A 16596-nucleotide genomic window follows, 5' to 3' on the forward strand; every position below is an offset into this window, starting at 1 on the left:
GCACATTATTATTAAAATAATACAAAAAAAACAAACCAAACCATTTTAACGCACAAAGTTTCTGTACACTTTGCAACAGCACATTTGTACACTAATTATAAAATGTGTGTGAAATGGAGGGGAGTCTTTGGAAGCCTGTTTGGAATCTCAGATCACGCACACTCACACGTACACACACTGCAAATATTGACACAAATGTGGCAGCTGTTAAATGAAAATAGCTGTAGCTCAGAGCTAACACACGCACATTCAAGCACTCGAAGAGCAATTTCCATTTTGTCATTCCAGCTAAGGCACTTTGAAATTGCTCTGTACAATCTGGCGATATTTTCTTTCCCACCTGTTTCGCAAAATTTCTTTGCGTCATCCTGCCTTTTTTCCCGCATTGGAGAAACTAGCCCTTTGACGAAAGCCGTGTGAAGAGGAGCCCGATTAGCTCTGACGGCACGATGAAGACATCGATGGCGAAGACGTGGAATAAAGAATGGCAAGGATATTACGGAATTCCCGCACTGGAAGTCTTGGACATCCAGATTGGAATGATGGCAACGCAAAGCAAACATAATGCAATTGCTCAATTGACTCTTAACAAAAACCTAATTCGTTTTTTTTTTTTGGGGGGGGGGGTGAATTTTAATATCAGATTTTAAATCAATGTATGCCTTTTGTTCATTTTCAAAATTTTGATTTTAAATAAAAAACGGATAATCATTTATTCCTTGATATCAAAGCATGTATATATTTTTTAAACATTTAAAATGGGACACTCATCATTTTAAAGAGGTCTTCCGCGCCTCTAGGGGGCATCTTGTGACCGGAAACGTGGGCTTTCCACCCATATTGTGAGAAGATGAACATGCTGGCACAACTAGTATGTTTCAATGGTGGAGTTCGTCCCAAAAAAAGGGAGAAACAACGAAATTAGACTTGAGGTAAGTGTAATAATGTTAATGTTGTCATGTCATCACCTTTATGTAATTAATTACGTTTTAGAAATGCTACATTCCAGATAGGTTGTGAGAAAAATGCTAGCTAAGCTGTGCATTCTAGGCTTCATTTATGTCCATAAAAGTACTACAGCGGGCTTTTTGGTGGACACAAGACACATTGATAAGTTAAATAATGTTACTTTAGTCATGGCCTTGATGAAAATAATCAAATTGTGTGAAGAAAATGATATTTTGGTTAGAATTGTCACATTTGGACCAGTTTTACCAGCATATTCTAAATGAGATGTGTGTGGAGGAGGTGGTGGTGGTGGTGGGGGTTACAAAGACATGACCCTTCCGGAAAATGGATTGTTACTGCTGTCACCACTTTGATTAAAATAATCGAGATTTTGTGAACCAAAAGGACATGCTAGCTAGAATTGTCAGTTTTATGCAAGTTCCCAACAATTTATTTGGAAAATGTGGCCTACTTTTTGGGAATTAGTAGTTTCCTTGAAGTCTAATAAAAGACAACACTAGAATTTGTTATTTGCCACTTTTGTACCGCTTACCCACAATTTCCCCCCAAATGGTTGTTTTACCAGGGTCCTCCACAGCTCTAGGTGGCAGCACATAACTGAAAATGTGTTTTCCAGCCACATTGTGAGAAGGAATTGTCCGTAAAGAGACACAGAAGACCAAAAAAAGCATCCTGGTAAGTTGAATAATGCTACTTTTGATTAAATTAATCACATGTTATTTACTGCCGCAGCATATGAAAATGTGTTTTCCAGCAATGTTGTGAGGAAAAGTACATGCCACCCATTCTCTATTATGTGCTATGCTTCATGTATGTCCAAGTAAGCGTTGAAACGCATAAAAAGACAAATTGCTGCCCTTACTTCCGCCGGTGATCAATAAATATGCTCTAGCTGAGCGTGAAATGGGCCAATTTTGGACTGTAAAATGCTCATGTGTATGCTTATGTGCTAACCTTTGATCAGCCCTGTCCAGTGAGCATCCTAAAAAGCTTTGTGTGTGAAGGTATAAATGTACTCAAAATGCTGACATGAATTTCTAATGTGACCAAACGACATTAAAGACGAGAAAATAGCCCTTTTTAAATCACAAGCCGGTAAAGGTGTGATCTGAAGTTAACTCCACACTTGGAGCCCACAACCACACATCAGGACACTCACACTCACACTCACACTCACACTCACACACGCTCACCATATACTTGTACGTTAATCCTCACACTCGAAAACAAACACTAATAAGCTCTGAGCTTTAGCTACCTGTTTGATGCTGTTGAGATTCGTAATGTGACAGCATGCATAAATATTATATTAGCTGGCGTCAGCAAAAAATTATTCTGTCAAAAAGAGATGCGCGAGCAGAATACCGGGATGAACAATCGATTTGTTTCCTCCAATTTTTAAGACCCGTAAAGAAAAAAAAACTTGACGGGCGCAAAAAATCGTCACGTGAGTAGAATTTAGTAGACAGGAAGCTAAACAAAATGCAAATTATGAAAAAAAAAAAATCCAGTTTTTGGGTAAGATGAGGAGATCCGTAGAGAAGATTGCGGGTGAACACAAAGCCGCTTTGTACAGTTATCTACAAGTGTTGTCGCTGAACGTAAAACACGTGAGGTTTGTAAATTCAGGCAGCCCTGTTGTCCCATTGTGGAGCACTAAAATAGCCTGTAGCCTGTCCTGTAGCCTACTGATGCTACAATTGCTTATAGGACATTTCAGAATGTTTGTAAACAATAGGCACCAGAGTACTTCCGGGTAGCAGAATGCAAGTGATTACCACTGACCTTAACCAAACCGATGACAAAAGACTTTGTTTGGGGTTGCACTGTCCATTATACCCCAAAATTATTCGTTCAATTCCCTTCCCAATAAAAATGTTTGTACTTGTAGCTTTCTTGGTTAAAGATGCAGTGCAGAGTTTGCCACTTTTTTTTTTTTTTACTCACGACTGCCACCTCTGGCTTAAAGCGTAACTGCAGCTGCAAATTGGATTTTGGGCTGTGATCTAAACCGGCCTCTTCTTGTTTTTTTTCCCCTTGTTCATATGCTAGCTACATTAGCATTTTAAACTTCGCAATGCACCTTTAACTCTTTGACTGCCAAAAACGTTAAATAACGTTTAGTAAAATCCTATGGAGGAGTGCCAAAGACGTTAAAAGACGTTTGTTTCAAAACAGAGGTGAAACTAACCATTTTCTATTGTTGATTACTGAAAAACGGAATAAGGTAGAAACAAACTTTTTTTTTCTGATGAAAGATGAGAGTCCAATCTTTCATTTGGTAGTATGTGTGTTTCCATAGTCAAAACACAAAATTTTCTGTGGACCTTGAAAGATCAGTCAAAATGCTTAAATCGGCTGGCACTGGCGACATCCCGTTTCTGAAAACGTCTGGCAGTCAAAGAGTTAAATATCAAGGCAAGTGACGACCAATCATAGCCTAGCAGATTCCAAGTCAAACAACATTAGTCACCAAAAGTACTACTCATTGCTTGGTGAGGCTAATCTACAAACTATGCTAGCCATTACCCTGCATGTACCGTGCCCGACATTTTATTTATTGTTTCCTAAATTAGCCGTTACGTCAATAATGTCTGAATTTCTACTGTTTTCGAATGTAATTACCTGCCGTTGGATTTCTTTTTCAAGCACTTTACCTCGTAATTCTTTACACATTCAAACTATGGTGGTAAAAAAAACTTCTTTTTTTTCTGAACTGTTCTGCCTTGGTCAAATGATATAGAAGTTTTTTTTGTTTTGTTTTTTAAATACTGGTGCCATCGGAGATCACTTGGGCTCTTGCCACCTGTAAGTACATGTGGCGTCATGGAGAAATAATCTATTGGAGAAATGGTGGAAATGGTAGGATGGACTGTCGTTCACACAAATCATCTGCACAACGCCACACTCTTGGAAATGTCTACCTAGCAGAGCGGCTGTTCTTGTACTGGCAGAGCAGCAGGTGCTTGAAAGTCTTTTTGAAGGTGACGTTACACAGGGCATAACAGGCGGGGTTGATTGTGCTGTTGATGTAGCACAGCCAGTAGCCCAGCGTCCACACCGTGTTGGGGACGCAGCTGGAGCAAAACGTGTTGATCAGCACCATCACATTGTATGGTGTCCATGTGGCCACAAAGGCTACCAGGATGGCCATGATGGTGCGTGTCACCTTCTTTTCCCGTGACGGAGCCGCCTTCTTCTTTTTGTTGGGCGGCTGCTTGGTCATCTTCACAATCTTTCGGGCCACGTGGTCCTGCCGCTCCGAAGCGGGCACAATCTCCACTGTGGCGTTGGATGGCGTGTAGCAGTCGCCTTTGGGGGATTTGGCCTTGATCTTAATACAGGTCAGCTTGGAGACCCCCGCTTTGGCGCGCTGGCGGGGTAGCGGGCGGCCAGTGCCAGGGCCAGGGCCAGGGTCAGGGTCAGGGTCAGGGTCAGGGGCAGAATTAGCAGCCGAAGGTGGCGTCTCTTCGTCCTTCATGTTTGATGCGGCCGCGCTGCCCGAGGTGGAATCATTGGAGCTCTCCTTCTCCTCGCCAGCAGTGCAAATCTCTCTTGCCGTGTCATCACCCTCTGTTTCGCCCTCAACAGTGGAGGAAGGCGCTTTGCCGTTCTGCATCCTGCCGTCGTGCTGACTGCCGCCATCCTCCGTGTTCCGGCTCTGGGAGGCTGCTATACTCTCAGCCGGTATGTTGTTGTTGTTCGGTTTGTTCCTACGCTTTGCTGGTGACAAAGGCTTTGCGTTGCCTCCCGAAGGCTTGCGATTATCCTTCTTGACTCGGCTCTTGCTCGCCCTGGAGATCTGCCAGTACAGTTGAATCATGATGATTACAGGCAAGTAAAAGGCAGCGATGGCGGTGCCAAAAGTGACGGCTGCGTTTGAGAAGAACTGAATGTAACACTCCCTCTCTGGCACTGTCCGCCCGCCCACAATGAACTGCCAAAAGAGGATGGCTGGCGCCCACAGGATAAAGGACAGGACCCAGGCAGCAGCGATCATCATGCCCGCCATCTTGGTGGTCCTTTTGACAGGGTAGCTGAGTGGCTTAGTGACGCAGAAGTACCTGTCAAAGCTTATAATGAGCAAATTCATGACTGACGCATTGCTGACCACGTAGTCCAGCGCCAGCCACAAGTCGCAAACCACCGGGCCCAGAGGCCAGTACCCGATGACGATGTAGACTGTGTATAAGTTCATTGAGCAGAGTCCAATAATGAGGTCGGCACACGCCAGGCTGAAGAGAAAGTAGTTGTTGACAGTCTGCAGGTTCCTGTTGACCTTTATGGAGAGCATGACCAGGATGTTGCCAATCACCGTGACCAGGCTGAGCGAGCCGGCCACCAGCACGATGAACACCACCTCCACAGTCTTGTAGGAGCCCTCACGCTCCTCCGCCGCGTCAGTGTCGTTGCCTTCTGAGGCGTTCCAGTAGCTGAAATTCAGCGCATCCATGGCATCGGCTCCTGCTGGTCGACACCTCCTACTCACACGGAACCTGCGGAGGAGCACAAAAGAGAATTTGTGATGAAAAAGATATTTACACCCTTTGAAATGAAAAGTGCTGTCACGTTAGCATATTAATATTCTACTAAGCCGACATGCTGCCTAAACTGTTTGATAACCTGGGGTAACAATTGTCGAGGCAGTGCTTTCCGTTGTTATATCGTGTTATTAAATTGTGCTGTCAAGGCGCCTTCAGATCTCAGGATTCAGAAATATGACATTCAGATGATAGAAAATAAATGGATCATGTGTTATTTTTTTTCTAACAAGATCAGTTTTGGAACACACCCTTGGAACTCCTGTTTTTTTTTTCTTGTTAATTTTTATTTCACAAGGACATAGAAACCAGGAAGTCGACTACCACAGCAACCAATTAAGGTTGCCACTGGAAACCTTTTACTTCCTTGGACATAAAATCCAACACAACTTCCAAAATGACCAAATGAGGAGATTTCAGTATGTAGTGTGCATTTTCAATTTAGATCCAGCCCATGAGTCAATCACGAAAGGAACGAGCTTTTCCTTGCTCGATTTTATTTCTTCGGACATGAAATCCAGGAAGTGGACTACCAGAGTGCCCAAATATGGAGAATTCAATTGGTACTGAGAACAACTTGCGGGACCCCCACATCTGCCATTCCAGAAGCAATGTCCATGCGATGTTAAAACTTGTTAACCAGAACAGCACCACAACATATCCAGAACCTTTATGAATGGGATGAAAATCAGCGCCTCCAAAACTCAGATCTGGTCCTCAGTTGTGCTCTCTTCAGGTTGATGATGAGATCCTATCCCAAGAATCAAGGCGACACTTTTGATTTAACGGTCGATCTACGTTCCCACCCTCACCAATAGACATGAGCTGTGGGACGTAACCGAAAAAACAATATCCTGAATACAAGCTGCAAAAATTTGTTTAAGAAGCTTTGTCATCTGGGAGGGGCTCAGAGTAGAGACACTTGTCCTACGCATCAAGAGGAGCCATATGAGGTGGCTCAGGCATCTGATCAGAATGTCTCCTGGAGCCTCGCCTGGTCATTTGTTTCCAGCACGTCACACCGGGAGGAGGCCCCATGGATGACCGACCCAAGGACCCGATTGGAGAAACTGTCTCCCACTATGTCTGGGAATGCCTCTATATTCCCCCAGAAAGACTGCATGAAGTAGCTCGGGAGAGGTAAGTCTGGGCTTCCCTGCTAAAACATCTGTCCACTCCCCACAACCCAATCCCGAAGAAGAAAACAGATACATTGATGGATCTATCATGTGTGGTCAAAGTCCGACCTCGTGTAGTTGAGTTATTTTTGAAGACAAGTCAACAGACTTTTTTTGTTATGCTCACAACTTCTGTCTTGTAAAAGTGGTTAAAATTTGGGAGCAATCGGTAAACCTCCTACAATTTTTGCTTCTAACCAAAATGGCAGACTTCCTGTATCTATTCAATTGTTGCCCTTTTTGTGTGTGTCAGTTTCCTCTTGATAGACACGCCAACATGCTGCCATATAAAACTGGCTTCAGGAGCTGAATGTTTAAAATATTCTAGTGGTTTACACAAATCTACTGGCCCTAATTACTACAATGGGTGACATTAAGTGTTTGTGCTGCATTGAGTGCACAGTTGTGAATGTTCACTTATCTGCAGTGCCAGAAATCCCCAGTGGTGGCATTGGGGCATGGAACTAAGCTGGCCTAATCCCCATAAAATGTTTAACACCGCTGATTTACGCCGGCAAAGCGCAACAATACAAACGGGACACACTTGTTTCATGCCCAGTGGATTAGAGGGGGCAGTGTTGATGGCCACAGCACAGTCCCAAAGGTGGCTGCTCTTTGTCCTCCACCTAAGCCTCGACACACCTGAGAAGTCGGACACTTGCACAGGAGTCCAAACAAATCCATCGCTGTGGACACTCCCTCGCCCTTGCTTTGACAGGCTGCGACATCTCTGCATGTCCCTGAGGTGCCCGAATGGAAAGTTTTTTTTTTTTCTTTCTCTTCCTTGCTGACGACTCTCCAGCATGCTGAGTGAGCGGTCGCCTGGGGAGATCCACCGGCGACTTATCTTAGCGTAGCTATCAATCATTGGGCTCCCCTACCGCGTGTCCGCCCCAACCTCATCAGAATGTTGACGCCGACGATCGCACCCTTTGACTGATGAACATAATGCGAGTGCCAGCCTCCATTCAGGCCGACATACCTCATGTGGATGCCTAAATGGCTTCTTTTGTCTCAGGTATTAGCCTGCTGGACTCCACCATGCGAATAAATGAGCTTTCCGTATTGTTCCCTGCTTTGATCTGCAGTTTGCTCACCAGACCCGAAAATTGCTTATGCCCTTTGGGGAGCACAAAAAGACCAAGCTTGCCCTTTCACGGACACCTTTACCCCCCGCATTTTGCGCTTTACACAGGTGAGCAGAGAAAGAGAGCAGTGAAATGACAATGGTGGCCTTGCCTTTTTAATTTGAAGCTCCTTTTACGGGTCAACGATTTTTGCTGGCGACACGCAACAGGTGGCGCCTGACGCCCGCGTTGAGCACACGGTATGATTTGCGAGCACGGCAGCTGTGCATTTAAAGCGGCCCACTTGGACGCGTCTCCCGTGCTCTGGGTTCACACTTTACATCTGCAGATCCCAGATAAATCCCGGGGGGCACCTGCACCCTCTTCCCCCATCGTTTGCATTTCCATCATTGGCGGCACTCTCCATCAAGGGCTCGGCCGGCGTTTATTTGCCATTTGCAGACAAGCATGACCAGAATTCAAAAGCTGTGATTTTTGGCAGCACAGCTGGGACGTCGACAGGATGGGGTGGGTCGATACACTCAAGATTTCTCTCTTGTAAGAGAGAGGAAAAGGAAACCAGTTTAAAAGGAATTGATATCGATTGGTCAACATAGACTGGAATTTCATCTTTAATATATCTGTCTCCAACGTCGAGATAGTGACCATGCTACTCTCCGCTTGTTAAGATAGAATTTTCAACAAGGAAGGTAATGGATGTGGTCACACTTGCTGGTTAAATGGATACATGTACCTGAACATGACATTCGGCAGTAGAACAAGTTGGAAAATTACCTAAAATCAAATATCGGCACTAATTTGCAACTGGGCGTTTAGACTTGCAATGTAAATCCAGAACCACATTGAAAACAGGGCACAGGGCTCAATTAAAAAACAAGGAGGTACAGTAAACGAGGTACTGGTCAGAAACAAACACACCAAAAAAATTTTTAAAAAAAAATCCTCCAAGGAGGTCAACAAGGCCAAACTTGAACACTTGAACATCGGCCAGATAACACAGGCAGTCTGCAGACTGCACTTTGAAGAGCATAATCACATTGGGCAACCATTTAACATCTATGAACACAACATCAACCCTAAGCCAATGTATATAAATGAAGTTCACATTACTGCTTGAGTGATGGGACAACCAAACAGTGAATGTTGTTGCGGCAGAGTGCTCATTTCCTGTTCACTGTTTTAGAACGCAATCCTCCGGCAAAAAGGCTAGGCTTTGACATTTGACTTTTGCAGCTCTGGAGTGTTCCCGGAAAGAGGTCAAACAGATCCCTCAGAAATAAATAATTAGCTCTGCAGGATACTGTACATTTGTGTTGATTGTACCCTGGGGGACACAAGTGCACTCTTAATTTACGCAACACGCACGAAGGAAGTCGGTTTTAGTACAACACTGTCTTGTTATTGGTGTGGCACCCTCCAAGATTGACTTGATCATTTGACTTCTCCATCTTGGGATCATCTCTTTAAAACGTTACCAGTGGGAATATTATAGTTCAAGGTACAAAAATGGACTTGTACCCTACCCCAAACTCAGGAAGTTCAGGAGGGGGGTGGGGGGGACACATTTCAGTGGCACAAAGGCTGGTCTCCCCTCAAAGTTTCAAAAAGTGGATTTTTACATATCTGCGCCTTTTCAGTACTGTACAGTATCCTCTTGTCTGTGGATTAAACCCTAGTGCTAAAAAAATGGACTCCTACTGTGGAGCTATTTCTATACTGGCTGCAGAACAGTGCTCAAGCCTAACAACAAGTGTGATTAATCATGTTTGGCACCAGTAGGCTTGCGTGTACTTTCTATCAGAGGCAAAGTTCTTGAAGGTCGACAATTGTTGCATCACAGATCAGTGAATATCTAATTCCAAGAGCCGAAGTTTGCCAAATGATTTTTTGCCAAAGGTGTCAAACATATCTCCTGTAAGCAGGACATAAGTGGGGGATCAAATCCTGACAGGTGTTGCATTATCCCTCTACTAATGTCTCGGCGGGGGGATAAACAAGAGGCGTGTTTCGGGAACGTCGCCCAAGTGGGTGCTGTCACAACGCGGCTCGACCTGATGGGCTGTCGGTCAAGGATTAACATTCCGTCAGCTTTATTTCCAGCGCCACCGCAGGCTGCATTGGTGCGGACTCTGATGGCTACTCGTGATTGACGGCGGCACGTCGCTCTCCCGTCTGACACTTTGTCACCGTCTGCTGCCTGTTATGCGATGAAGGTGTGCTTTGCCTCGCCTTTTCCCATCTGTGGGCCAGCCGCAGTTAAGACGGAGAACTGTAAATAGCACAAACTGTCCAAGGGCAACGTTGGCTTTGCTTCTTTATCGCTTTGCTGTGAATCACAGGAGGACGTGTGGTGGATGGCTGGCCAAACGCAGAAACAATGAAGTGGAACAAATCCAACAGGCACCCACTTTATCTCGTCCCCCCGCCGCTGCTGTGCCTGCCTTCTCTCTGTCGTCGCTATCGTTCGCTATCTTAATGAGCACCAGCTTTTCATCGAGGGTGAGCGCTAGCCAGTCAGCCGGAGCAATGCATTGCGAGGCGTTCAAGTCACATGCGGAAAAGCCATTAGGAATATTTCAATTGACACCAGCCTGTCAATATTTTGATTGACAACAGCCTGTCAAGAGGGAGAACATTTCGGGACTTGCTAAACGAACCGTTCAAAGTCAACAAACTGTAGCAAGCGCCCTTTTGCTAAGCCACACCCCCTGGAATGCGGACTAGCCAATCATGGAGGCCAGATTCTTTCCTGACCATTCTGTTTAGCTCAGTAACAAGTCATCTTCGATTACGAAGAATGAACAGAGAGAGGGAGAGAGAGAGAGAGAGACAAACAGTATTTTTTTCCGAAAGTAAACCACAAACTGTGGTATCTTGAATTGTGAATGATTGGGCTTCAGTTGTTGTTTTGTTGTTGTTTTTGCTTGTGTGTGGGTTGACTTTTAATTAGGAAAATTGATTTATGAGCTACGAATTGAACTCACAAGTCTAGCCATTGTAATTGTAAAATAGTGATTTGATTGGTGCTAAGCCCAGCTATGAGCTGTTGCTACAGGTTTGACCCATTAGTTGTATTTGCAAATCCCGTCACTCTCCCAAATCTTCGTTAACGGGATATAATAACCATACCACAGACGTGCGACCTCCTTGTTTGTCTGCCGCAGATCAAAAACAAAACAACGGAGCAAGCATTCTTCAAAACGTCCACCCGGGACAAGCTTTAGCTGAAACCCCAGAAGCAACACAATAGCGCAGAGCGTCTTTGCGGCCGTCTCTCTCCGTAATGAGCCAGCTCATCGGAATGCATACGAGCTGGAGAAACAGGTGAGTCCCAGAGGTAGCGTACAGTCGAGCAAAGGCGCACGCTAACGACTTTCTTGGGAAACGATCGTAACGGGGAGCAAGGATAGGAGGACACATTATGCGGACGCCTTATGACGCTGTTCCCAGCCTAGCAGAGGATCCATTTCCTCTGAGTTCACTGGAAAGGAGCTAGAGCTAGAGCTACAACGATCAACCGAGGCATCTTGTTTAGGACCAGCTTGTAAATGTATCCAAATTCTGCATCTGCACGATAGTAGTACTTGACTTGACTACATGCAACTGTAGCGTTTTGGTCTTGTTTTGGCCATGATGTCTTTGTTCTGTGGAATGGATTGCGTTTCATTCTACATGTCGCACGAGTAAAAGATATTTTATTTACATATTTGTGTGCTAATTTTAAACACGCAAGCCTCAGCAAATTTGTTAGACTACTAAACGACAAGAATGAGACAATTTAAGCATCAAGTGCTTTAATTTGGACTCTTTCCATTTGAGAGAACTTTTGACGGTTTACTGATTTAAACAAGGACAAAGAATTTCAAAACACAATCTCTTTATACCAACATTTAATTTTCACAATTAATCACTAAAATTTATCATTTAATCCTCTTAAAATACTGACATATCTGTAAAGAAATGCAAATAAAGTAACAGAGGGCTTTTCCCTTTATGACGGTATCGACAAACAAGGTATCGAGGTTAGGAATTGCATGCAATAAACTCAATTATTACTCAGTTTTATGTTTTTCCATTTGATTCTTACATGTTGATGGCCAAGAAGTGTTTTTCATAGTTTCTGTTGTTATGATTTAGGTTAGGTTAGTAATAGAATTTAGCGCATTCCAGCTCATGCACAAAGTTACGTGACGTCACTGCGTTAATAACGTAATTCTGTCATAAACCGAGGGCCTGTAAATCATTCTTCGAAGTGATTTGGTCCGACAATAATGCCCTGACATTGTGTCTTGGTATACCAGCAACATATTAAACCTACTAACCCCTAACCCTTCATAACTATTAGTGGGAACTGGGACGCAATACAGTTGAAATAAACATAGCGTATGGACATAATGTACATCTGGTCTCTGGGACACCGCGGGACAGGTAGTCTTTGCTCAGCACTGTATGTTTTTTTTGTTTTTTTTTTCCAAAGGCAGCTGCAGGAATTTGGCAAGCACAAATGCTCAACTTCTGTTTGTTTCCAAGCACACATCCTTGAGTCGTGTCGTAAATAACATCTGCGTGTGCTTGGGCCAACTTACACAACCAAAAGAGGAGACGTCTCTCGGGCCACTACAATCTGCTTGGAAAAAGTTTGTGTTATTTGTAGCCTGAGGATCGCTATTAGCAGCTGCCGTGTCTCGCTGATATCTGATCAACTTTAATAAGAAACTAAAGCTCCCCGTTGAGGTGGAGTGGAAGCAAATTGCTGCAGGTGAGGCAGCATAACCCATCCCTCACGCCTCTTCTCTGGAGAAGCTATTATCTTTCGATGTATGGAAATGTGCTAATTAAAGGCAAATCAGAGGAGGATTCTTAAGTAAGTTATTACTGCAAGATTACATTTTAAAATTACACATGCAAGATGGCCCGTCTTCATCATTTTCTTTGCGTCCTTTTGTTTTCAAACGATGACATATTTTTCCGGGGAGGTCGGACGGAAGCGAGTGTGTCTTTGGTGTTGACGGAGGTCAGAAGTGACACTGTCATTTTTCACAGATGGTGCAAAGCGAAAGCGTTGATGGAGGGCACCTTTTTCATGATTCGTTTTATGATTCTTGAAATGCTGCAGGATGTACATTGTTAATTCCCCAGCCAGTAGAAGCACGGACTACCGACAAAAACTGACGTAGTCGCTCTGCCAGCCTCCTTAGCAAGTTGGCGTTGGAATAGTAGCCTTTGCGAACATCTTTATATTGCTTTTCAGGTTAGTGATTTATTAGCATAGCATTTGGTTAATTTATTTAGCATCGCTTGTTGTAGTCTAGAAATGATTTAGATCGTAGTTTTCTTGAACACAAAAAAAGGACATTTGGTTGGAAGTGGGAACCATTTTGGTGCATTTTTACTTTTAGAATCAGCCCAAATGTCAAACATGAAATAAACAAGCTTCTCCTTGTTGGTTTTAATTTCCTCAGAACAAAAAAAAAAAAAAAAACAGGATCTGAACTACTTTTCAGATAACTTGGAGTGGCCTCCAAGACCCGAAGCCCCCCTTGTTATTTAGAAGATTTTTTTATTTATTATATTTTGAAGATTTTGAGGCCCCTAATTCATCTCGGTTCTGGCTTGTTATTACTTCCTTGGTTATAAAGTGACCAAATAAGGAATTTTAGTTTTTTTTTGGGGGGGGTGGAATTTGAACTTTTTGGGTGAGATTTATCAGTTTAGGGTCGGTGTGTCAACTCTGGAAGGAATGAGCTCTCCTTGTTAATTTTTATTTCACAAGGACATAGAAACCAGGAAGTCGACTACCACAGCAACCAATTAAGGTTGCCACTGGAAACCTTTTACTTCCTTGGACATAAAATCCAACACAACTTCCAAAATGACCAAATGAGGAGATTTCAGTATGTAGTGTGCATTTTCAATTTAGAGCCAGCCCATGAGTCAATCACGAAAGGAACGAGCTTTTCCTTGCTCGATTTTATTTCTTCGGACATGAAATCCAGGAAGTGGACTACCAGAGTGCCCAAATATGGAGAATTCAATTGGTACTGAGAACCTGGGAACAACTTTCAGAGCCCACCTGTCAGCTAGGAATGAGCTCCTCTCATTAGGTTTTATTTCCTCGGACAGACTTTTTACAGAAGCACCACTCAAGACGGAATTCTCTGACCTTGGTGTTGTCTTTTGGCTCACTGCGCACTCAATGAGACACTATCCAGACATTGTACCTTTGAGTGGAGAGAAGCCAAAAAAGAAAGAAGAAATAGCCTTTCTCCCGGCGGGTGGTCTCCTACCCGGCAAATATATACAGCAGAACATTCTGAAGGGAATACAAAGCCCTTGGGCACGGACAACAATTCGCTGCAGGTTGTTGAGTGGTGGTTGCGGGGGTCAGTATTCGTAGTGCTGTGTTTAAATATTTATGTTGTATCTTAGCAGGCATCTGCTGAGATCCGTCCCTCCCCGGTGGCCAGGTACCCTTGAGAGAAGGGTGGATTGGGGGTGGGGTGGGGTGGTTGGCTTTGGGGGGTAGACAGTGGTAGGAAATGAATGCAAATCTGTAATTATATCTCAGCGGCTGAAGATCGCCATCGCTTTCATTTCCTGCCTCTTGCTCGTCTCAGTGTGACATCGCAATGTTGTCTGGCGACCAGCCCTTGCACCCTCGCAGGACAGGGACGTTTTCACACGAGCGCACTTAAGCCCGTTTCAACAAAACCACTTGGAAGAAAGAAGCGGAAGACTCAGATGGCTGCTACAGTGCTACACCGATTAAGGTGGTCCTGACGTGAAAACTTTATAACCGATTTTACCCTAAAGCCCCCCCGCCCCCATCAACATTAGCGATAACATTAGCGGCTAACAGGAAGATGTTACTGCACCACAATCGGAAATGTCGACGGTAACAAAGCTTCAGGCAGCGTGTCAATGGATGAGATCTTAATGGACATGTTTTTTGGTTTTGGATGTTCGCATTAGGCATCCTCTACATGGTTAACTCATTCACTCCCAGCCATTTTCACTGAAGCAATCCCCTTCCCTCCCGGCTGTTTTACTGGATTTTGACTGATTTCGCAAGGCCCACAGATATTGTGTTCTATAGCGATAAAAACATGGAACCTACCAAAATAAAGATTCTCTTCTTTCATCAGGAAAAAAAGTATATTGAGCAAATGAGTTAATAACTCCTTGGTTTGTTTAGATACCAGATGGGGAGCATGTCTTTTCAGTGAGAGAAGTGGTATAATCACATGGTATAATTAACATACACGATGAATTGACATTTTTAGATCAATTTAGATAAATTCGGTAATATTCCACCTCATCGCTGATGATCTCTCAAGGTCAAATTAAATTGCTGCACAGTGGCTGGAAATGACTGGATTACAGGATTGTTCTGCATATTGTTTGGTGGCCAAATGCAAAAGACACAATCTTACTGATGTTGGCCCTTCATCCTGATTGATTGAAGCAGTGTTTGTTGTGCCGGAATAAAAAAAACTTTTCTGCTCAATAAAGCCAAATACTAAAAATAAAAGCTGCACTCAAACAAAGGCGCCTTTTGAATTATTACCGTGGAAGCCTGAAAAAGAAAACAGCAGCTGTGTAATTACGACATAATCATCCGTCCTCCGCGTCGCTCTCCCTCGTGTTCCTACTTGACAGCTTTATTCTTTGAGATGGGAATACTGCCGGACCGCCAATTCTCTTCCTTGTTCCGGGCGACTAATTAGCGTTCGCCCGAGCAACAATGTGCGTCTGCCTTAAAGTCAACAAATCGCCTGCGGTCAATCGCGTCTTAGCCCAAGGAAGCCTGCTGTCGTTTTTGATTAGCCTAATTGGTGAATTTTGCTGTCATTAACCCTAAAGGCAAATTCTGCGGAAAAGGCCAACGTTTGACCCAATTTTCAGCGGAGATAATATTAGTCTTTAACTATAAATCTTATGTTCTTTACGGAAAAGTCGCCCTAGGCTCGCTGGTACTTTTTTACCCCCACATCGGAACCTGTCAGCAGAGCTTGACATCTCGCAATTTTCCTCATAATATGCTGTCAACTTGGAGGCCGTTTATGACGGTTTAAACTAATCGTGCATTACAATGTAGTAAGAAAAGTTTTCAGGGATAGCATGCCACAAAATGATGTCAGGTGAAGCAGAATCTTTTTGCTCTGTAAAGTTTTTTTATATGTACTACAAGGCAGATCGATTAGATACTTTCTTAGGTATGGCACATACTCATAACAGACTCAATCTGCAGTAATATTAGATGTTTTTTGCAGAGGATAAAGAATACTGTATATTCCTGCCTATATTGTTATATTTCCTATTTTATGTGCCTGCATTAAGCTAGAGAACTTTTGGTCGCAAGTCAAAGCAAACAAGTTGGCCAAATGACGGCTCATCTAGAAAAACTCAATATCTCAAGGCCCCGTAGTGTTGACATCTATTATTTGCAAAGTTTTGCTATTCACACCAGTACTCGTTCCCTAACCCCCTACGAATAGTGTTCACTTGAATAATTTTTTTTTCCCTCCGTTGCCTTATCCCGAAGTGGATATGCAATCACAAGCGGGCCCGATTCAAGTAGCAGCGAACGCACTTCCAGCCAGCAATGTCCCCCCCCCTGCTCGCTACAGGTCAAGTTGTAGCAATGTCAAGCGTCCAGCTAAGCTGCACTTTGATCGCACCCTAATCTGCCCATGGCCCGGCCTTGACGTCACGCGCCACAGGCGGCCGCAGGAACAAATTCACAGTTGCCTCCATGGTCCGCGGGCAGACGGAAGGACAGAAAAGCTCTTTGCCTTGTTTTGAATAAAAGAGTACTGT

At 43.8% G+C, this 16596-nt stretch overlaps 2 protein-coding genes across 4 annotated transcripts in view; one reads left to right on the forward strand and one right to left on the reverse strand.

Moving 5' to 3' along the window:
• Window positions 1-621: 621 nt before the first annotated feature.
• The window catches only part of chrm2a (cholinergic receptor, muscarinic 2a), a 50721-nt gene continuing 34746 nt past the window's right edge, over window positions 622-16596 (reverse strand). For both annotated transcript variants that reach the window (XM_077545519.1, XM_077545518.1), the window contains one exon: window positions 622-5465. In XM_077545519.1, the coding sequence (XP_077401645.1) occupies window positions 3890-5422 (1533 nt within the window). In that variant the 5' untranslated portion in view covers window positions 5423-5465 and the 3' untranslated portion in view covers window positions 622-3889. The remainder of the gene's footprint in view (window positions 5466-16596) is intronic.
• mtpn (myotrophin) overlaps window positions 796-16596 on the forward strand; it is a 111824-nt gene continuing 96023 nt past the window's right edge. For both annotated transcript variants that reach the window (XM_077545534.1, XM_077545535.1), the window contains exons 1-2: window positions 796-932; window positions 1535-1644. The gene's annotated coding sequence lies outside the window, so the exon portion shown is untranslated. The remainder of the gene's footprint in view (window positions 933-1534; window positions 1645-16596) is intronic.

Source organism: Vanacampus margaritifer, chromosome 15 (genome assembly GCF_051991255.1).
Source record: "Vanacampus margaritifer isolate UIUO_Vmar chromosome 15, RoL_Vmar_1.0, whole genome shotgun sequence".
NCBI lineage: Eukaryota > Metazoa > Chordata > Actinopteri > Syngnathiformes > Syngnathidae > Vanacampus > Vanacampus margaritifer.